The 24174-nt window shown below is 34.3% G+C and overlaps 2 protein-coding genes across 4 annotated transcripts; one reads left to right on the forward strand and one right to left on the reverse strand.

Annotated features, from left to right (window-relative positions):
* The first annotated feature begins 10389 nt into the window (after window positions 1–10389).
* On the forward strand, window positions 10390–13972 carry LOC127100782 (LOB domain-containing protein 4). Its single transcript, XM_051038056.1, has 2 exons — window positions 10390–10714; window positions 13052–13972. Exons 1-2 carry the CDS (start codon window positions 10541–10543, stop codon window positions 13388–13390), a joined length of 513 nt encoding a protein of 170 aa, XP_050894013.1. The 5' UTR covers window positions 10390–10540; the 3' UTR covers window positions 13391–13972.
* Window positions 13973–14800: 828 nt separating this feature from the next.
* LOC127100783 (cyclin-T1-3) lies at window positions 14801–21729 on the reverse strand. 3 transcript variants are annotated; one of them, XM_051038057.1, is made up of 7 exons: window positions 21537–21729; window positions 19436–19707; window positions 18912–18993; window positions 17444–17578; window positions 16801–16976; window positions 16559–16710; window positions 14801–16275 (listed from the first exon to the last, which is right to left on the reverse strand). In XM_051038057.1, exons 2-7 carry the CDS (start codon window positions 19636–19638, stop codon window positions 15215–15217), a joined length of 1809 nt encoding a protein of 602 aa, XP_050894014.1. In that variant the 5' UTR covers window positions 19639–19707; window positions 21537–21729; the 3' UTR covers window positions 14801–15214. The 3 variants fall into 3 exon arrangements, with proteins under 3 accessions (XP_050894014.1, XP_050894015.1, XP_050894016.1); XM_051038058.1 differs by having other exon boundaries at window positions 21558–21708; XM_051038059.1 differs by lacking the exon at window positions 17444–17578.
* Window positions 21730–24174: the final 2445 nt, after the last annotated feature.

Here is a 24174-nt window from a genome sequence, read left to right on the forward strand (position 1 = left end):
ACAGATAGCCCTTTCCTTTGCCTCATAAGGAAGGTAGGGCAGTCAGCCTTAATATGACCATATCCTTCACACCCATGGCACTGGATTCCCTTGCCTTGGTTGAACTTTTCTTCAGAAGTTGATCTTTTCCTTATGTCAGACGGGATGTTCTTGACATTAGGTCTACCCTGTTGATCAAATTTCTTTATGAGCTTGTTAAACTGTCTCCCAAGCATGGCTAAGGCTTCTGATATACTTTCATCACCTTCAGTATATCCTGCTTCTGACTCCTCTTCAGCATTAGATACAAAAGCTACGCTTTTGTCCTTCTTTTCAGCCTTCTCACACAAGCCCATTTCAAAGGTTTGAAGAGAACCAATGAGCTCATCCACCTTCATATTGCAGATGTCCTGTGCCTCCTCTATGGTTGTGACCTTCATAGCAAATCTCTTAGGCAAGGACCTGAGAATTTTTCTTACAAGTTTCTCTTCAGCCATTTTCTCACCTAGTGCACCAGAGGTGTTTGCAATTTCAAGAATATTCATGTGAAAGTCATGAATAGTCTCATCCTCTTTCATGCTCAGATTTTCAAACTTGGTGGTCAGCATCTGAAGTTTGGACATCTTCACCTTGGAAGTACCTTCATGAGTTACCTTGAGGGTATCCCAAACTTCCTTAGCTAGTTCACAGTGGTGCACCAGCCTGAAGATGTTCTTACTGATTCCATTGAACAATGCATTCAAGGCCTTGGAATTTCCAAGAGCTAATGCCTCTTGCTCCTTGTCCCACTCTTCTTCAGGAACCTGCACACTGACTTCATCTTCACCTGTCCTTGTTGGATGTTCCCATCCTTTGTTGACAGCTCTCCAGACTTTGCTGTCTAGAGACCTTAAGAAGGCTATCATACGAGGCTTCCAGTCATCATAATTAGAGCCATCCAACATGGGTGGTCTATTTGAGTGTCCTATATCCTTGTCCATGGTACTAGAAAGTAACTTCCCTAGATCTCACCCAGAAATTCACAGGCAGGGTGTCTGCTCTGATGCCAATTAAAATTCTAGTTATCAGACTTTAGATGTCACACGGGTTGTTATGACATCCAATTCTGCACATACAGGAATTATGCAGAACTTAAACGTAAGTGCAGTAAATAACACAAGTAATTGTTTACCCAGTTCAGTCCAACATGACCTACATCTGGGGGCTACCAAGCCAGGGAGGAAATCCACTATTAGTAGTATCAATTCAAAGCTAAACTCACCCGTTTACAACTTATCACTTAATCCCTACCCAATGCAATTTCAATCTTACACTAAGATCAGAGTTCCTACTCACTCCCCCTCAATCACCTCAGTGATTACTACCTTTAATCAATATTAAAGACAATTTGAAGTCACACTTCAAACAACTCTTGATTGTGCTTCACAGCTTTAATCGAGATACACAGCACTCACGCTTAAAAGCTTTGAGCGACACAACACTTACAACTCAATGAACACCCTATGCCACAGCAATCATCTACTTGATAATGGCTTGGCTTACAAGATACGTCTAATACAAGACTCACAAAAATACAGCAGTGAAGTATGATGGACACACAAAATCTTCACGCCTCAAAATCCCCGAAACTGAATGAAGGAACGCCTTCCTTTTATATTGCAGTACCTGGGCTTTTGCACCTGTATTCTCCTGAATTTAAGGTCACGCGAGTTCCCATAAATTCAACATTTAGGTTACTAACAAATAGGCTATTTGTTAGGTTCATTAATTGTAGCTTGGTTGTTGATTTCCTGGATTTTCTCTCAGCTGTTGAATCCCTGAAGAATAGCCTGAGAAAAGGCTGAAACAGAAAACTGAACAACCTACAATATAGCATATGCTGTCAGGAATGAATGTCACGACATTCAGCTTGACATCAAGGTCCATATGTTGAGTCTGTTTTTCCAGAAAACAGACTGTACAATTTTGCTGACCTGTACATGATCAAAATGACCATACTACAGTAACAGCTTACATTAATAAATGTCAAAGTGTCCAATTTAACATTTACACATTTTGCCTTAAGTTAGTTCTGTTATTCTCTTGAAGAACAGACTAAGTAACATGCTGAAGTATAGCAGAACACCACTCTGTCTAATGTTCAGTAGCTGCTGTCAATGATGAATGTCATAACATCCAGTTTGACATTCAGTCAGTAGGCCTTATGCCAGGTCTGGTCTTCCCTTGATAACCAGACTGGAAATAAATACTAAGTTCTAACAGAACACCAGCTGTTCTATTCCTTAGTATCTGCTGACAGGTATGAATGTCACAGCATCCAGTTTGACATTCCATAAATCCTGTGTTAGCTAATCCTGCAGTAACTACTTAAGTGTGTCATGACTTCAGTCAAGACATCAGAGTACAGTTAGATATTCTAACCTACAATGTAGTCACACATACATACCATGTCATGACATCAGTCAAGACATTAGTAACCAGCTAGTGTTTTACCATATAATGCAGCCAATTAAGCACCTACAGAATCCATTCATGTGTTTTGGAAGAAACTATAAATTGAAGAGCATGAAGTCACTAGAGAAGAGAGTGGGACATACTTGGACTTAGAAAAAGAATTTGAAGAGTTGAAGAGGTATTTTAGTATCTTGGATATTGTTGGTCAAAGGTCAATGAAGAAAAAAGTTTGGGAGCTAACATATTCATGCACAACTTACATGTGTCCTCCACCAATGAAGTATAAGCCAAAATAGGGAGTCAAAAGAGTAAAAATGAGCAAGAGAGTAATGTGCATCATGATCCTTCACATTGAGAGTATGTTAAGGCCTCGCATGGAAGTCATACGACAAAGAGATCATCTAGTTAAGCTTCATCAAATCAACTATCTAGCAAGTCTTGCAAATATCTTTACTTGTCTCAGTTTCCAATTTTCTTACATAACTACATTGAAGATATTATATAAGTGCATCCAAATGGAAATTGTGGTTTCCGTGATATTGTAGCTTTACTTGGATGGGTTGAAGAGTTATGGTCATTTGTTCGGACGCAATTAGGTAGTGAAATTTATCTAAACAATCAGATGTATTCCAAGGTGTTCTATGACACTATCTTTGAAGTTATGATTTTATTGTGAGTATCTAGTTTGGGTGCTCAAGATCGTGAGAAGTGGGTGATGATTCCTGATATAGGTTATTCTTTTTCTTCTAAATATAGTGTGGTTTTGATCTCGTTGTCTCGTAACCTTAACATCACTTTCTTCCTACTTGTGGTATCTTCATCTATGTCTGGGAGTAGACATTAGCTTATTGCAGTTGGTTTTATTAACAATAGTCGTTGGGTTCAAGTTGAAACCTAATTTTCCATTGTCTCTCGTCACTGACCGTTGGAGACAAAATTGTAGTGAAGGTGCAAGAGCATGGGAAATGTAACACCCTAAACCCAAAATAATTTTTTTCATTTTATTTATAAAACATTGCGGAATATAATAGGATGCGATAAGGGAATCACATAACAAAGTACTCAACTTTTATTTAAAAATGGAAAATTAAATCCAAAACATAATAATTCGGTTCGTGCCAAAATAAAGAAAATGATAAAAGATCCCAGCCTGATGTTACAGTATCAGATCTACTATTCATAAAATAAAACATCTAGTTGACTTAAGGTCCGAAGAACATGAAATTAAACATATGCAACTCGAAAAGGCCATCCACGGCATTCTCCATAAATAATCAGCCATTATCGTTCCTTAGACACAACTTGAGAATCATATACCTAAGTTCACGTATATGGAAACATAGAAAAAAATAAGGGGTGAGAATACATTATATAATTAAATGGTGTGAAAACATCAAGGATAGTATACAATACATCATTTATAGTCAATAACAGTTACACGATTTCACAAACACATACAAGATTAAATATGGAATGCTCATTTTGTTTACTCCCGTGTATGTGGTACCATCATCGAATTTTAGAGTCATTTTATTGAAAATCCTAAAACGTTGGACCAAAGTCCTAAACACCATACCAAAGTCTTAAACACCAGATCAAAGTCCTGACATTGGACCAAAGTCCTAACCTAACTCCGATATACATGATGCATGAGTGCTTTCAAACAAATGTAAATCTTCCATCCAAACCTCCATCGCCAAATTTTAACACCACAGGTTAAGGCTAACACCAGTTCTTGTAAACCTAATAACATCACCAAATAGGCTAAACACCATTTCTCGTGAACCTTATAACACCTCCTAAGGACTAAACACTAGTTCTTGCGAACCTTAAGATAAGCAACACCAGTTCTTACAGAACCTAACATAAACAACATTGGTTCTTACCGAACCTAAATACATATGACACTAGTTCATAACGAACCACAAGGCATTTACAAATCTTTCATATACACTATTCATAAACCGCAATAACACCTGATTTGCATCCAACTTACAACTTGAATCATATACAAATTATCATAATGATACTCATAATTACGGCATTTACAAATTAAGTACACTTATATTCATTTCAACACTAAACTCACGTCATATACGCAAATTACTCACTTTTTCCCAAAAAAATCGGACTAAACACGAAACATAGCTGACGGACTGACCGTCGTGGTCATGACGGTCGTGGCCCCCTAGGGTTACCCGACACTCACTAACGGTCTGAAAAGGACTGGTGCCCGGCATCATACACTGACAGTCTGGTTACGCGCTCATCATCAGCACTAACGTATGTCAGTTGGGTGAGACACATCTTCTTCCTCAACGCAATGACGGTCAGCCCATCAACAAGGGTGATGGTTGTCATCGCGTATCAGTACACGGTTTTTTGCATTTTCACGCCGAACTAGTCCCAAAATCCCAATTTTTGACTTCAGGGCAGCCTCATTACACAACAATTAACACATATGCAACTTAGCATGAATTAGCAGGTTAGTAATCATGAAACTCAACATATAAAGTGAATTAATCATCATCAATCATCATAAGTCATCATCATCCTGGTTTTTCATCAATTTATTATATTCTTATATGAATATCATTATTCAATTTTAGCATCTCTCAATTACATATTCAACACCATATAAGTACAACAATTGCACGGATAATTCACAATATAGCGACAGCATAATTTATTAACATACATAAATCATAAACATAGAGGTTTTGTACAAAATCTCACAATTCAAGGGTTACAAAATTTAAGGAGTTAAGAGGAAACCCCCCTAACCCAATGCTCAAACACCAAATATAGAACAAGCTCCCCATTTACCTCGATTATGCATAAATTCTTTAGTTATTGGTGATGGAAGATCCTACTCTTTACACATGTTTCTCCTTGAGTTCTTGGTGATGGAAGATCCTACTCTTTGCACAGGTTTCTCCTTGCCTATTTTCCTTTTATTCCTCAAAGATACGTGTTTCTGTTTTTCCTTTTCTCCCTTTCTCATTCTCCCCTTTTTATAATGACTGGTTCTAATTTATTTTATTCCAATTAACTCTCTTATTTTGTATTAATTCTCCACTAACCCCCTTAACTTCTTAAATAATTACAACCCTTCATAATCCTATTATTTTTAATATTTTCTCACAAACAATTCAGTATCTATATTAATATTTCTCTATATAATAACACATTATAAGCATGAAACACACCAAAATCGAATTTAAGGAATAAAATTAAAAATATATATTTTGGGGTTTTACAGGAAGAAGTTAAAAAGTCACTAGCAAAAAGAAGTTAAAAATAATTTTTTTTGTATTGATATTGTAGTATCCTTGTGATTATATGTATATACTTTGTCGGGTTGTGATTGTGCTGACAGTTTTGAATGTTAATTCATGTTATGAAACTTTAGTTCATGATAAGTTAGGTTAAGATATGTTAATGTATGTTTATATTGTATTATTCTTATGTTAATAATGTCAAAAACTTAATTAAAAAGCCACACACACACAAAATTAAAAATCCTACTGCCTACCGTATTTTTAAAAATTCTAAAAACTAATCTTCAAATATCGAATTTTTAATATATCTTGTATCTAATGTTTGTTACCGGATTTCTTAAATATCTAGTATATCTTTTAAACGGATTTCTTATAAATCCTGAATAAGTTATCTAAAACAATTGGTTTAATTTGGATTTTTCCAAAAAAAAAATGATAAAAATTCAGAATAAATTATCCTGAACAAATGGTTTAAACCAGATTTTCCAAAAAAAATCTTATAAATATTCACGAATTTCTCAAAAATTCGATAAAAACTCAAATAAAATACCAGAATACAAAAATTTTGAAAAAAAAAATTGTTATACCTATCTAAATATCTGAAAAATCAAATTAGTTCTTTAAAAGTTCAAAAAAAAATATTTTATTGGTTAAGGGATATTTTGGTAAAAGTGTACACATTAGAGGGGTCAAGTAAAAGAAAATGGATGCATGACAAATTCTCCAATCCCATATTGGTCCTAACCCCATTAGAGAAGAACTGTGTAAACTATAAAAGTATAAAAATTGGCGATAAAGGTGACGTTAAGACAAGGACGTCGCGGGTATCTCATCAATTGGAACGTTCTAGGACCTGGAGAGCACACGTGAACATGATCTAAAGGAGCACCAGATCTGAGCATAAAGTATGATATAGACCGTTGGATCATATAACGAGTCATATATTGATATTTAGAAACATTAATAGTTTGAATCGAGACTAACGTATAAGGGTGAACAAAAACCATAATGGAATCTCTATAAAAGGGAATGACATGCATCAAATCAAGTACACACTCATAAAACCTAAAAACACTCATTTACCTATCTCAATTCACTACTGACTTGAGCATCAACGTGTCTTTGGTAAGTATCCCCCTCCCCATTTATCTTTTTAGTCGTGTATTCAAACTGAGAAGAGAACTGAGCAATCAAGAGAAAACCCTTTTAACATGGTGAAATTCATCTAAATTTCCAACACATCATTGGAATATTCTGGTCTGGACAAATTAGTGTGATTTAATATAATTTTCAATGTTATAAAAACCCAGAGAATCACACGCATAAGAATGGTGAGAGATTAAATAAATAAGTGAAACTTATTTGGTAGTGAGGATTTGCAATGCACTAACAGCAATTAGAAAAACTTAGTACACTATAGGTTACAATGTGTTTAAGTACAATACATTATATCATAAGGTACAATGTGCTTAAGTGGGCTTGTTCAGCTCGCATCCCACATAAGTGGTTCTATAAATATAACCTTTGTGCTGAAGTAAATCAATTTTGAACAAATTCATTTTAAAAATCCTAGTCTTTTGAAATCTAAAATTGCACCCTCTCTCTTTCTCTTTAAGTCATCATTTGAATCCGACAGCACTATGAGTAAAAATATTTTATTTGTGTGGACTAAACAAAGGTTATGTTGTTTATGCAGTGCTCGTGATCACTCTCTCAATTTGACTTCGAAGGTTAATCACTCCAAGAGGTAAGCATTCGATCTTTAGTCAAGATCATTCGTAAGGATACACCAAAGAAACAAAATTTGTTTATCCGAAGTGTTTTTCTCGTAATTTCACATCAACTTCTTAACACATAACCTTAATGCATTAGATATATCAATTTTGTAACTTATCAAGTAATCAACTTCAACTATTTCACTGAATATAAGATTCTAAGTCACATTTGACACATCAAAATTCTACACGGTATTAGAACAATTATGACTATTGTCTTTGGGCCCACTTTAAGCTAGAGATTAAGAAAAGAACATTACTTTTATCCACCTCATGTGGTGAGGGTGAACACACTGAAATCCTAATTTTTGTTAGACCCTGGAAAATTCGATTAATTTCTTTAATTAAATTTTGTCACTTTTATTTAATTATTTAAGTTATTTAAAATGTTTTAAATTATTTATTTTGGTGATAATGTGTGTTATATGGCTATTTGGTAATTGTGAGTATTTTTTGGGAGATTTATGGAGAGTGGTAGGAATCGATTAGAATTATTAGTTGATTTTAAGTGATTTAAATAATAGAACAATAATTAAAATAATAGAAAATAACAAGTTGTGAGGGAGTGGGTGGAAATTTGAATTAATAAAAAGGTGGGGTAAAGTGATGATAATTAGAAAGGAGTTTGGTCTAAAGTGTAATTACTTAATTCAGAAATTATGTTAAATGTATAGAAAAGGTGAGGGGGCATTTTTGTCTAATACGTTGAAGTTTGGAAATTGAGGAAAAGGGGCAAACCTAGGAAGATCTTAAAGGGGAGGAACACCATAGCCAAAGACCTTGATTGTTTGCTGATGGAAATTCAAGTAGGGGGACTACTCCAATATAAGTGTATTGCATGAAGGGTTGAGAGGGATCCTCATCCTTCTCTAGGTTTTACTCATTGTTGTTGTGTTTTATGAGTCTGATGATGATTATGTGAAAATATGCTATTTGCCATGTTTGATGTATAAATTCGTGCTTTGAGTATTATTGAATTTTGTGTATGTTAAATGAGTATGAATATGGATGTTATCCCTACCATGGTTGTATAATTGGTTTATGAACATATTCTTGAATTCATGATTAATTGGTGAAATTGGATGTTAATTGATGAGTATGTAGCAATTTGATCCCTATATAATATGTATCAATTGATTTATGTGCGATTTAGGGTACTAGGGGTCGAAATTGAAGTTTCGAATGAGCTTCCATGGCTAAAAACGCAGAAACTACTTTCTGCATTAGTGTGACAGGTTGCCTTTCATGCTTCTAGGTTAGCTGACGATCGTCATTAGGGTGGCGGGGAGACCGTCATGGTCTCCAGGAGGGATTTCTTATGTCGGTAATCACAGAGGTGACGGATTATGAATGGGGGTTGTGACGGGTTTGATGACGGTCGTCACCTAGATGATGACCTTATCGTCATGGCTTCCATAGATCATTTTTAAGCGACCAGTCCAGTTTTTTATGTTGTTTTCTCGTGTGGTCGATGTTTGACTGTTGTTTTGGGGTATTTGGTGTAATTAATTAATTAATTAAGGTGAATTATTATAATGATGAAGTAATAGTTGGATTAACTTACATAATTATATGTGGTGAATTATAATTATGTGTATGAGTTGTTGTGAATACGATTATGTGTCGTGAATGTAATTGTATGTGCTATGTTGAGTTGTGTAGTTCAGAAGTGGGGAGTAATATTGAATGATATATTGCATGTTATTTATGGTTAAAATGGAACCATAATTGTCGTTGTTGCATTACTTGTATGTCATGCATCTTATTGTGTCGATGTGTTGAAAGAGGCGAGTCATGGATTCAGAGTGGGGATCTGTGATCATATGGGATTCAGAAATCGGAACCCATGGTTCAAAAGTGGGGACCCGATTCGAATGAGGAACCATTGTTGAGTGGACGAGATCAGTAACAAATCTCTGATGTCCAAATTGGTACCCATGCATAGAGTCGAGTTATGAGTCACATTGCATACATAAAGGCGATGTGAATTGAATGGTTGTGTTGTTGTAAATTGAATGGGTATGTTGTTGATTGTGCGATTTTAACTACCTTTGCATTCTTTTATGTCGTTAATATATTTTAGCGTATTCTCACTCCTTTCTTTTTTGTTTTGTGTTGCTCTAACATTGTCATACAGATACTTAGGAGGAGTAAGTGTTGTTGTGGGTTGGAAGATGGTCTTGAAAAGGTGTTGCGAGTGAGTCACACCCCGTTTATGTCAAAACTAATCCATTGATGCATCTTCAGAAACACCATTGTATGTCATTTCATCGTCGATTAACAACGAAAGGAAGATTCGATTCAACAAGTTTGAGCTGGAGACAAATGAAGATTTAAGGATTGTGGAGTACATTTCATTGTTACAAAACAAATGGTCTTAGTGAAGTGGATGCGACAATTGCAACATCGACCGAAGATATTCTAATGATGTTGTAGCGTCTTGATGAAATGTAATGTTAAATTTACGTTGACGATTATCTATGTAATGTTACGTATTTTAATGTTAATTTATGTTTTCTTCAACTTTCTATATTTGTTACTGGTTTGTGGTTTAAGCTAAGATAGTGAATTTCGAAAATACATATCCATAAAATTTATTAAATTCTAAAATAAAGATTATTACGGGGATGCCCCTCCAATTAATCTTAATATAAATACGGAAATATATCTTCGAACATTTTTTTTTACTTTTCAGCGTTGTGGAATAACTCCTCAAAATGAATAAAGTAATGCCATAAGAGACTATAAACTTCTTCTTTTTTAATTTTGGACGGGGTATGTACCACATGAGGGAAAGGGATTTGAGTAGGGATATGGGACCCACATGAAGCAGTAATGCCATGCCGTTTTGGTCTTTTAGATCCAAAATTATTATATAATGCAGGCCACTCTTCCTAGTCCCTACATTGCTCTCCATTTTCCCCACACGCCCTTTCGCCTCTTAATTCCCTTTCACTTTTGTTTTTCTTTCTTTCCATATATATAAATACCTCCCTCTTCCACTGAGATTTTTCATATGTCTTATTAGATATTGATAGTTAATTTGAAAGAATGAAAGAAGGTAGGAAACAAGGTGCAGCCTCACCCTGTGCTGCATGCAAACTTCTAAGAAGAAGATGTGCTCAAGATTGTGTCTTTGCTCCTTATTTCCCTGCCGACGAACCCCACAAGTTTGCTAATGTCCATAAAGTCTTTGGCGCTAGCAATGTCAACAAGATGCTTCAGGTAATAACTATTCACTCCATTCTTAATTTCCCTTTACATGGTGTTGACTAAATTTTATTTGTCCTGTCTCATACATAAACATTAGTCCTACATATACTATGCATTTTCTTATCAGCAATAATAAGGAAACGACATATAGTGCTACTGTTGTTGTGATAAGAATGATGCGATAAAACTTCCATTTTTAGAAAATATTTTTTCTCAATATTACACTAATAAAATATAAACTACTCTAAACATTGAATACATTAATGCTATTAGGCTCACCGACACCTTTTATTAGATGATATAAGTGTGAAATGGTATATTTGAAAGAGAAAGAAAAACTTGACAAAACAAATAATTAATATGGTTGATTTGTTGGTTTAAAATTCCACTTCTAACAAGAAGTGATGCGATTAAGAGAGAATTGGAATCACATGATATCAGAATTGACCTCTGAGCTCTATTGGTCGGTCTAATAGACCGAATATTAGTGATGGAAAAAAAATTGCTGATAATTATAAAATCTAATGTTTAACTAATGAGGTTAACATTTAGAATGAATGCAAACTCTATTTATGTTACTTCGTGCAGACGTTGAAACCTCTAAGTTATAGAATTTATGTATAGGAACATTTGGCATAAAATAGAAAACAAAAGTTGAATGGCCTTGCATAGATGAGTGGCACTTTCCTCTTTCTTTATTTTATTGACTAGTGGCGCTTTCCCTTCTTTGACCATATTCTTCTAACTTCTTTTTAGAAATAAAGGTTTAAACATCATTGATTTTTATTTTGTACTTTATCATATAAAATCTCAACTTTAAATTTTGTTTTTGAAATGCTAAAAAAAAAGTAATTTAATCACATAACTATGTTCTTCGACAAGCTTATTACATGTTTTTGTATTTCTTAAATTCTTACCTACATCTCAGACTATACGTTTATTCAAAATTTTGTGAAGTTATTTGTATTTAAAGACGATTATTATTTTTGTTCCTCCTTTGATAAAATCTCTAGAAAGAAAAAAAATTGGATTTATTGATAAATAATATTAGTTTATATTTGTTATGATATTATTTGTTTTTTATTGTAAAATTTAATATAAAATAAATATGAGATAGGTTGATAAAGAAATATTAATGCGGTTAAAATTTAAAAAAATTTAAAATATATATATTTTTGAAAACAATATTATATTAAGAGAATAAGAACAATTTTTTCTCTAAATCTTATTTATTTTTTCAAATTTTAATTAAGCTAATCCTTATATAACTATATTTTTCTCATTTGTGAGTACACTTTCTTCATTTGAGAAAAAGACAACCTACCTGAAGATAGTTTTCTCAAAAAAAATGAAAGGATGCATCAAAGAAATTCACATTGAAATCCATTTTTTGAATTTTATCGTTTTCTTTAGCCAATATAGTAAAACTAGTTTTGGAGGCAACCAAAAGCCATGTCCACACACACTACACTAGCATGGCTTTTTCCAAGTCATATACAATTTTTTTACTATATAATTTATAATAGCAAGCCTTTGAAAAATTAGAAAAGGTAGAAAAGGTTAAACATTCGGCGCGTTCAAACCTCACATCGTACGTCCTAATCTCTCTGTCTCTTTTCAATTTTTTCATATTCCAACATTAGGTCTGTTTCATCTTTTGGTCTGCCATGTGATCCATAAAATAATGAATAAGACAAGCCAATAAGAATAGGATTGCATTTTTAAAAATTACTATCTTTGAGATTGGCTAACCAATTGCCCCCAAAGTTATGGTGGCAAAACGAATCCGATCTGTCAAGCATGTCTGTTTTGCTCGACTTTTTTGAGAGTATGTCATGTTTCTAAGTTCACATCTTCTAGTATATTTCTTTACTCTATTCCGTTTTATTTTATTTTTTTACGGACTCAGATCGCAATCTTTTAAATTGTACGGATGTAAAATCCGTCAAACATGTCCCGTCTCACCCTCATTTTTTTCCGAACGAGGCACGCACTCTCTACTAAGTCCGCTCTGCCTCATTTATTTCACAAACTATTGCATACAAATTTAAACAAGTTTCTCACCCTTCCCTAAAAGTCAAAGTCAAGCACAAAATCTTAACTACTTAAACAAGCAACGACATTTTGAGATACTACAAACACAAGATCTTCGCTTTCTATTTGGCACCATTAGTACAAATTATTCAAGTAACATTATCCTTCTACACATACACCACGTGAAGTTGTCTCATATATAGTCAATTTTATATCAACTATTGAATAAATTTCCTCATTTCATTGTCAAACTCCATGTCACAATTTCTAACAAATTATTATATCTATAAATTATTTGTCCCTTTTAATTTGCAGGACTTACCTGAACATCAAAGAGGGGATGCAGTGAGTAGCATGGTGTATGAAGCAAATGCAAGAGTGAGAGACCCTGTGTATGGTTGTGTAGGGGCAATTTCGTCACTTCAGCAACAAATTGATGTTCTACAAACCCAATTGGCTGTGGCACAAGCTGAGGCTGTGCACCTGAGGGTGCGCCAAACTGCACCCTCCTTTTGGAACAGTGCAGGACATAGCCCAACAAGTCCAACCTATAGTGGCTCTCCATCATCCAAAATCAATGAATCACAAGCCAAACATATTTTTGATATGGACATGGTGGTGGACCAAGGTGGTTATGCTGATTCAATGTGGTGATGCAATACAATACAACTACTATGGTTAATATATATAATTATATATACACTAGCACTATCTATTTAGACTATACAAGAGGGATACATTATTTTTTAAAGTAATGTTTTCTCCCGTTTCACTTTAAACCTAAAGACCTTAAGACATGCGTAAGTGTCTTTGTTAGACCTGTTTTGATTCTGATGAGTCTCTGAAGTGCAACTCACATAAAACTTTATTTAGTAGAATAGAGATAGAACTCTAGAAGCAGTGGTGGCGGAGGCCGTTCGCCCACTTGATTTAGTTTGGTTACTTGGTTATAGATTTCTTCTCATGATGATTGATAAGATATATATAGTATGGTAGTGTAAATATATATATTACCATTTGACATTGTGTTAAGGGCAAGGTTATATGGTTGGATTGTGGATTTTTCATGGCTAAAAGACAGGATTGAGTTTTGTATTGTTGTTCTTTCTAGTGATGCTTGACTTTATGTTTTGGATTTTACAAGGAAGGTGCACCTATTGGCATTTACTTAGTTTTTCACAAGTATTGCTACTTCTTTGTAATGTTGGGGTATTGCTATACAACTATGAATTATCATGTTGTTTTGTTTTCTTTACCTTTTGTTCTTTTTGGTCTTGTGTTTTCTTCTATGTATAATTTTGTTTTACATCATTGAAAGGTCATTTGAGGATTAAAAAAGAAAACCACTACTTAATGTGCTACACACGCTTATTGATTAGTTCAACTAACTACATCAATACTACCCTTTTTTAACGACAAATATTAGCACTAAAGTTAGTAGTAGTATTTTCTTAGCAGTGAGGATACTATACTTTCCCTAGTCCCTACTTAAAAAATATCTATTGAAAATTAAAATTGAACAAGTATTAAAAAACTTCACAAAAGAATATGATTCATATAAATCCTATATGATTTATAATATAAGTGCCGATATGATTAAATTGAACGGTTTAAATTTAGAATTTGATGTGACGAATTTCAAACTAGCGACTTTCCCCTTATTCACTTTTAAAGAATGAACTCCAATAAACTAATTGACAAAAAAAAATTATAATTCTACATTGTATTATAAGTTACTCAAAAATAGTCATTCCCTCCTTTTCTTTTAAATAAAATTTATTTTTTTAAATGTATTTAAACTATATATATAAACTAGATACATCAATTTTTTAAAGTAAAATTACTTATAAAAATAATAGAGAGAGTATTTTTTTGAAGAACTTAAACTAAACTAAGAGCACCCCTCATAAGAGGAGCTTGCTCTATCATTAAAACTCGTTTCTTAAGTGAAACTCACAAGTCAGATTTAAATTAAAAATCATGACTTATCAATCAAATTAGTGTTAAAGTGTAATGAAGAATTATATACAGAGCTCGTATAGTATATTTCTTAGATATGCTGAATTAAAGGAATTGAAAAATATAAAATGAATGGCTCCCACTTGAATTTTCCACGAACTAATTGGAAATCAAGCTCAATGAGTACATTGAATTTTTACTGCCTTTTAGGATAATTGAAAATTTTGATTTGTTAAGAATTTTATATAAACAAGGTAAGCTATGAAATTGCATTACTACCAAAAATGAGGCACACCCTGGACAACAGCATGAAATTCTCAAAACATCCCCCCCAAAGAAAACATGAGCTATTAATTGCACTACCAAAATTGAGGCATCCTGATCCATAATTAAGAAATGTCTGAGGTAAACAAGAGCATCCAGAGTCATCAATTCCTTATCACAATAAGCAAATAAAGGACAGTAGAATATTCACCTTCCCTGTCTGCATGCATAACCAGCTCTACCCTTCACTTTTCCTTATTCAGAAAGATCATTGTGATAATTAGAATCAAGACGTTTCTTCATCTCTGGTTGACTGCCTGGAGGGCTACTCATCTTTCTCTTGCGATTGTTCAACAAGGATGAAGCATCGTCTATCATATCCCCTTCTTCTGCATTGCATCCATTCCTGTCTTTCTGTAATTTCCCATCTCCAGTTTCATCGACGTCCTCGCAGTGATCTTCACCATCAGGCTTAGACCAACTCCGTCTTCTCTCTCGCTTATTTTTCTCATTCTCGACTGCTAGCTCAACTCCATCTTCAAGCTCCTTCTCAATGAGATCATCCTCATCCATTACATCTTTCTTTATTGTCATTTCACTGCGTACCTTTCTCATTTTTTCTATCGCAGCCTTTACCTTGTCTTTGTCAATCACCTTGTTTGTCATTTCAACTCCATTTTCAAGCTCCCTCTCAATAAGATCATCCTCATCCTCATCCATTGCATCTTCCTTTTTTATCATTTCACCTCGTTCCTTTCTCCTTTTTTCTAGAGCGGCCTTTACCTTGTCTTTGTCAATCATCTTGATTGCTTCTTTGGGTGAAAGTGGGCCTTCCCGTAGCTCCAGATTTCCACCTACATTAAAGCTAGACTTGTATGACGTATCATCACTCCTTCCTAATTCTGCAGCCTCCTCTGTACCAACCATTTTATCTTGGTCGCCAGAAACTACTCGTTCAGCTCCAGAGATGGATCTATTTGCCACTTCTCTCTGGTTATCTTTCTCGGGCAACTTTTCTGAGGTCTGAGAATCCCTGGTTTCCAAGTCTATCTTGTGATCAGTAATGTCACTACCCATTTCTGCACTACCATCATTGCTTTGGTTTTCTGTTCCTGTAAGTGGTGCTGCATTATTTTCTACAGAAGTGTGCTGAGGAGCTGAATGAGATGCAATTTGTTTTGAGACCTGCTCCTCACTCGTCGCAGGAGCCTTTGAGGAAGCTCTCATCCCCCCTGCAGTAGCCCCTTCTGCTTCATTTCCTTGTGATTGTGGAAGTCTATTCTGCTCATAGAGTTCCAACATTTGATTGCTAACTTCTGCAAGAAAAAATCAACAAGGACTCAGAAGAATATACAAAAGCAATCAGAGATAAAAACAAAAGGATAGCCCCTTGGTTAAATAACAGCAAACTACCCACGGCATAAAAGTGGGCCTGTACTATAACAAAAATGCTTAACTTATCTAAAAACAGGGATAAAACATTATATAGCAAAACCGTACAAGAGATTATTATATTGCATTAAGCCACAAGAACATGCAAGACTATTTAATTGGATCAACTTTCTAAGTATGCAAATGAATTGAGGGGATGACACCCACCCTCCAATTGGCGTGGGGTGACATCAAACTCCTGCCACCAAACCTTCTCACCATCTGACGGAAGCTTCACTTTCAGGAACTTGGCAGCAAGGAAAATAGCACCTGCCGCAATATGATGTGGCTTAAATTGCAGGCAGAGTGATGTCCTCAGCCTGAAAGCCACTTTCCAGTGTGTGAACAAAAAAACTATTAAAATGTATTCAACAGAGTTAAATTAGATCGAGTGGAAACTGGATCCATACCCATCATTAACAAAATTCCATGCAACTTGTGCAAGGGCATTCTTTGCAACATTGAACTTCTTTATGGCCTCGACAAGGGGCTTGTATGGATGTTGGACATTCAAGTCAAAACCTAAAGTGGCAAGTACAACCCTCTCTCCAAGTAAAATTAATTCTTTCTGCTGCTCATATACTTCCTGCATCATTTACAAATTCTTTTTAACAAACAAATATAATAGGGTCGTGGAAACAGGAACAAAACACAAAACGGGGTTAATAAATGAGCGTCCAAAATCTAACAGGGAAATACTTTTAATATATGGAAGTTTGAGTTCATTGGATAGAATCAGAGCAACTAGCCAATAAAATGGTGTCTTGAGAAAAAAGTTTGCTAAATGACAAAATTCCATGCAACCAATTCTATTTATTAATAGGTACTCTCTGGTTTCAAATATAATCGGACCAAAATTTTGAATTTGGCAGTCTAAAATACAAGCAAATTGCAACTAGTTCTACCCTATTTAATGATACCATAGAAAAGAAACGCTGAAGGCAATAGCGGTAGCAATAAAGGCAATAGCTGTAGCAATAATATCTAAATCAAGAAATTGGGACGTCTATACATAGAAAAGAACTGATGAAAACACCATCAGTAATAAAACACCTTCTGTTTTATCCTGTGTGCAGCTGCCGGGTCCTTCTTGTGAATCATCTCATAAGAAATGAGAATAACATCCTTAAGAGGACGAGGAGTCTCCTCAACCTTTCCAGCCAAAAACATGCAAACTGTAGCAATTGTCTGCAAAAAGATATGCATCAATCGGATTATGAGATTTCAATTAAGTACACTTTAAGTTTACACTTATTTTAAATCTATCAATGTCATTATCTTAATATAAACTAGGAACATAACCACAATCAACTTCCACAAATACTTGAACTATGCTTTATCCCAATAAGTAGCGTTGGCTGCATGGATCAGGCTACACCATAATGTTCTATCAAAACCAATGTTTCTATCCAATTTATTAATCTCGAAATCTTTCTTAATAATCTCTCTTATAGCTTTTCTAGGTACTCTCCTCTATCTCAAGCGGTTTGATTACCCTTCATCTGATCTACTCTACTTAAAACAGAATCCATAAATCTTCTCCCTACATGACCAAACCACCAAAGCCTAGTTTCCATTCCACCATTTTTTCTACTATAGGTGCTACCCCAACTCTCTCTTTCTCTCTAATGTTGTCATTTCTAATTATATCTTGTCTAGTCTTGCCACAGCCAATGCAACATTCTCATCTCTGTTACGCTACACTTAGTTAAGAAAAAGGAACAAACTCAGCATAAAAACATTATGCAAAAGAAGCAAGAAATCTATGATTACAAATCCCTATTGAAGAACAACAAATGGCAGTCAGTATTTACATTTTCTAAATAAATCTTTTAACGGTTTTTTAGAATATAAAATAACAACAAAAAAATCAATATTGAGAAAGCATAATACATAAATGCAAGAAATACAAACTAGAGCTTTGCAAGAATAAGTAGCATTAATGCTTTGGCATATTTAAACAACTAAAACTGTAATTAGCATATATACATTGACACAAATTTCTAATATCTTTCAGATTTACTCATCAACCCAAAAGCTAGCTCAAGGTATGAGTTTGACGATAGCCCAGGCCTCATAAAGACTACTTTGGCCATATCTCTAGTTGATGTGGGATTTCACACACATTCTCAAAACTACTCTGACCATCTCTAGAAATCAAGACACAATTTCTAGGTGATCATATCACAAGTCAATTGAAAGACTAATGTGATGAACTTTCATTTGCTAGAAAACTCCAAAACCAAACAGGCTTTTTCAGTTGAAAATGCCAATATTGAAAAACAAAAAACATCCACCACATATCTGCCAAAACAGCATTACCAAACATTGAAAATTAAATTATAAACAACTCACATAAAAGTAATATTATGATAATTAATTTGTTTGTTGCACTCATTGTATGTAGTTCTCCACAATGGTAAACGAACAAACATGCTATACTAAATCAAAATGCAACTCACAAAAAATCAGACGAGGTAAAATGCCTACAAAATATCTAGTTGAAAGCATAACAACCCACCCTTCTGTCGTTCTTTGCATGAGATTGTCTGAGAAAGAATCGATGACAGAATATAACAGCCGTTGCTATAGTTACTTGAGGCCTGCAGGGGATGAAGTTACCGTCAATATGCAAACCCCCAATTGACATTCAAGATTAGGAAATCAATATTTATGGCATAATGACAAAACCAAAGTACATATAAAAGGAAATTGGCATTCGTCTTGCAAAAACTAAAAATATTTTTTTGGTAAGCCAAAGACTGCAAATATAAACATAATATTAGATCAGAAGTACAATGCACAATAGGAAAAATGACAATCAAATTGCAAAAAAAATAAGTTGGTACAAACTTAGTGCTATAAAATTGCATAGTTGGCGCACCATTAAGATACATAGTCGTATGGACATGAGACAAACTTTAAAAACATTAAGATGAAATGAAACATGCAACCCCTCAAAGCAATTCCAAACACATACTAAGTATCTAACTCTGGAAAATAAGAATTAAATATTTATTGTAATTACAATCACATAAAACTCACACTTTAAGTCGCATGCCTAAATCTTGTAAGAATGTGCAGTATGACTTGCGCAGATATGTCTCTTTCTTCAGGTCAATTCCATCCTTTCTTGATGGGGAATTTTCTTCTATGTCTTTTCGAGACATATACCAGCGACCCAGTGCTTCCTCTTGCTTATCTATAGAACCTTTACAAGGGTTTTCATCAGACACAAGTGCTGCCATGTGTGTAAGTTACACTGTTGACTGAGTTAATTCTGTATCACTTGTTCAGCATCAACTAGCAGAAAGATTCTGGAGGATATTTATAAAATAACAGTGAATACCATTGACCAAGAATTTAGAGTATTATAACAGAAAATCTGAAACTGTATGCCCGTGAGAAAATAAACATCATAGGAAAATATCAATGCAGTATGATAAAGAAAGTGAAACAACCATACAAAATTAATAGAAAAAGGCAAAGAGATTTGAACTGATGTTGGATTGAGAGAGAATGTTTGCCCACATCATTACATGTATGCACTCCCTCTTGAAAATGTATTACCATGAGTATTAACATGACTAATTTTCTGAATATTATTTCAAAAGTTATTAGGTTACAATCTCTGAACTGTTTAAATAGACTATGCTATACCTAACGGGACTAGTTAACAGTCCAAATTTAATTTGAACAAAAAATTACATACTCCAAAACTATATTTACAACACTAATTAAAGCTACAAGAATTTTTCTTAGACACAACTAGAATCAACAATACTAATTAAAGCTACAAGAACTCTTCTTAGACACGACTAGAATCTTCAACACTAACTAAACCTACAAGAACTCCTTTTAGAAACGACTAGAATCTTCAACACTAATTAAAGCTACAAGAACTCCTTTTAGACACGACTAGAATCTTCAACACGAATTAAAGCTACAAGAACTCCTTTTAGACACGACAAGTATTTACAACACTAATTAAAGTTGCAAGAACTTCTCTTAGACACAACTAGAATCAACAATACTAATTAAAGCTACAAGAACTCTTCTTAGGCTATGTTTTTTTTACACATTCTTAGACTATGTTTGGATATCATAAAATGAACGGAGCAAAATGTAGCAGAATAGAGCGGAGCGAAATGGGGATTCCATTCCATTATTTGGAAATTTTAGAACGGAACCAGACAAAACAGATTCTTCATTCCATCCAAATCGGAGAGGAAGAAATATGGTGGTAAGTGATGGAATGGAATGGAATCCATACCACTCCATTGTGTTCCTCTCCATTCAATTTTAAATGATCCAAACAATGAAATATCACTACATTCCATCTCTTACCGCTCCGCTCCATTCAATTTTAAATGATCCAAACAATGGAATATCACTACATTCCATCCCTTACCGCTCTACTCCATCCGATTCCACCAATTCAAACAAAGTCTTAGACACAAAGTCCAGTGGCCTACCCAGCCATAGATTGATAGAGGTTAAACTAATACATGCATATTACAAATAGGAAGCAGGGACAGTTTTCGTATCTAATTAACAACAACAACCACCAAGTTCTTCCCCTCTATCAAACTATCAAACTCAATAATCTCAAGCTTTTCTATCTAATTAACAAAAAGAGGAAAAAAGAACACTGCCTTAAATAAATTACCACATGAAAAACGATGATGAGATCACAGAGAGAAGAAAAAAAAGATGCAAAAACATAAATCTGCCTGATGTTCGAAACCGATCGTTCTTAATAGACCAAACCCTAATTTGCATTTCACAACTGGAATAAAATTTGACAAAGGAAAAAAAAAATGCGCCAGCATTCAATATACGAATTCCACTACCCAGATTAAATTATAATAAAAATTAAAAATAAATAAATTCCCGCTTAGATAGTTCTCCAAACGCGTTCAACAGCTCCGATAGGGTTTCAATAAATAAACAAACAAATAGATTGAGAATATTAAAATGAAGAGGGAAAAAGATGAATGACTAACGAACCAATTGAAATTGAAATTGCAATGCATGCATATATGCATATAGAAAAAACGATAGATAGATCGACGAAACGAGAAAGAAAAACGCATCGTGATGAGATAAAAGAAAAGAGAAATCGCAGGGAAAATAACAAACATACCGAAAAGGTGGAGAAGAAAACCTCGTGAATTGCAAGCTTTGTCTTGGTTGTTGTCGTCGCAAGATGCAGCAAAGCTCAACGATCGATCGAATGCCCTCGCTATCGCTACCACGTTATTTGTGTTTCGTTTTTCCTTTTGGTTTTTCACTGTCCACCCAGTTAGTAGTACCCCAAATTAATATTAATATTTTTATATACCACCGCGTCCTCTATTATTTATAAGATTACATTTTTCTTTTTTTCTTTTTGGTAAATTATTAAATTTTTCTCTTGAAGAAATTATATTATTATGAGTTAGTTAAATTAATTCACCGAAGCTATAGATTAGATTTTGCATTATCCTGATTATGAAAAAGATAGCATGATATTTGGACGGAAAAAAAGATTATTCCTAGATATTCTCTCTGTTTTTTCTGATGGTTATGTCGATTTGTTTAGAGAAAAAACAAATTTGTTACTACACATTAAAATAGGTTGATTTTTATTTAAGGTTAAAGGAGACACTGTAGTGAATTTATTTTTTAAAATAATTAATTATTTTAATTTAATTTTTAAAATAACATAATTTCAAGTTATTTATCAAGATAACTATGTTCCATGCACACGTTTAAAATATGCATCAGTTGGATTAACATATGTATTTTATCATTGAGAAGGAACGTCAATATCATTGACGTATGCATGCAATGAAGTCAATCCAATTGGCGCAAATTTACTAAATATCATGTGCATGCGTCATTCCATGTGGCGCAAGCTGTATATATATTTATTTATTTTTAATTTTATATTTTCTACTTATAAATAAATAAAATGAATAGATAAATGAAAAATAATTATTAATATTATGATATAAAATTAAAATACATAAAATTGACAAGAAAATCAATGGCTCGCATCGATTGAAACGCTCATTGTTCCACACCCTGGTGCGGTAGTCTGCTTTCGAGGTCTCTCACGATTTCCCTGAGGTGTTTGGGGTCTTTGAGTGCTAACATGATGCAATGGTGCCTGATGTGAAGGTTCGGTGGAAGGTTCAGCGGTATTTGATAAATTTGTCATCATTTCTCCCTGATAGTTTGCGGTGTTGCCGCCAACGGCGCTGCTGTAATTGAGTTCGGTGTCCATGTTGTCGTAGTTGAGTCGTTGTGGTTGGGTGGTTTGTGGATGGTATGGTTGTCCGAATTAGGACATTGAATCATTTTGGAAATGAAGCAATGGTTTCTGTGGTGTAATAAAGTCAAACAATGGTTGGGTGTTGTGGCGATGAAATGTTTGGGTGTTCATAAGTGGGGGCTATGATGGAATGAGATTGAATTGTATGAATCATTCGGACTATAGACAGATGTGGTGGTTGCGTATGGTTGTTGGTGGTTACGGTTTGGTTCCTGATTTTGAGTTTGGGTGTGTGGCATGAATTGGTTGCGAGGTTGGGTGTTTGGTGGTTAGGTGTATATGATAGGTTGATGGTGTGAGGTTGATCGTTGGGTTTTGGTGGGTTGACATTGTTCTTAGGTGGGGATTTGTTGTTGGACGTTTGATGACGAAGCGCGTTGTCATGGATCAATCAAATACCTTGACTCAGACACAAACTATGGTGATATAACCGACCTAAACCATGTTATATAATGTTGAGTTGGTCTAGCACCATGTATGATTGGTTTGTTTAAGATGTGTTACCGTTGATTCCTCTAATGACAACACATCTCTTTTACGAAGTCTCCAATCGAAATAATCTCATTGACCATCAACTCTTTGTGGATGCCAATCTCCCAAACACGTCGGAGGTTATGGAATTTGTTGTTGTATACCGAACTGCAGCTTTACACGGTCACTCCGGTGCATCTCCAGTGTAGTGAACCAGATGATTGGTGTTTTTGTTGTCCAAACTGCAGTGTCATCATGCTTACAAGAGTTACAAACTCTTACTTAAATATAAGTTGAAAGTGAGAATGACTCTAACAATGTCAAAGGGGAACTAGGGATTGCTAAACTACCTATGACATTAAGTCAATAAAGAGGTATTTCCCTTGGATTTGGGCAAAAATATAAACAAAAGATAAGCAAGATGTTTAAGCATGACATCCACAAAGATAAGCAAATGATAAAGAAAGATGTTCAAGCATGACATCAAAGGTAAACAAATGGTAAAGAAAGATGTTCAAGCATGACATCCACGAAGATAAGCAAATGAAGAAGATGTTCAAACATGACATCAACAAATATAAGCACATGATAAGGAAGATGTTCAAACATGACATCAACAAAGATAAACAAATGGTAATGAAGATGTTCAAGCATGACATCAACAAGGACAAATAAGGATGAAGAAGATGTTCAAACTGACATCCATAAAGATAAACAAATGAAGAAGATGTTCATACATGACATCAACAAATATATGAAAGCATGATCATAACAATATCAAGCATGGTATGTAAACACATATGTACAACATGTGAACATTAACAAAGATACAACAACATCAATCAAAGATGTATAAAGTTAACATGAAGATGAATGACATGGATATATCATCATGAAGAAACAAAGATGAATGATATAATAATGCATGAACATGTATATGGATGTCATAATAAGTACGAATGAACATGCATATGCATGAAGTGAGACATGGTTT

Source organism: Lathyrus oleraceus, chromosome 7 (genome assembly GCF_024323335.1).
Source record: "Lathyrus oleraceus cultivar Zhongwan6 chromosome 7, CAAS_Psat_ZW6_1.0, whole genome shotgun sequence".
Taxonomy (NCBI): domain Eukaryota; kingdom Viridiplantae; phylum Streptophyta; class Magnoliopsida; order Fabales; family Fabaceae; genus Lathyrus; species Lathyrus oleraceus.

Excerpts from the sequence above, each read along its gene's own strand:
- LOC127100783 (XM_051038057.1), bottom strand. The coding sequence starts at position 19,638 with ATGGCAGCACTTGTGTCTGATGAAAACCCTTGTAAAGGTTCTATAGAT. Across the intron at positions 17,579-18,911 it reads ATGCAAAGAACGACAGAAGG|ACAATTGCTACAGTTTGCAT; the intron begins GTGGGTTGTTAT and ends ATCTTTTTGCAG. Across the intron at positions 16,276-16,558 it reads CACCCCACGCCAATTGGAGG|AAGTTAGCAATCAAATGTTG; the intron begins GTGGGTGTCATC and ends TTTTTCTTGCAG.
- LOC127100782 (XM_051038056.1), top strand. The coding sequence starts at position 10,541 with ATGAAAGAAGGTAGGAAACAAGGTGCAGCCTCACCCTGTGCTGCATGC. Across the intron at positions 10,715-13,051 it reads ATGTCAACAAGATGCTTCAG|GACTTACCTGAACATCAAAG; the intron begins GTAATAACTATT and ends TTTAATTTGCAG.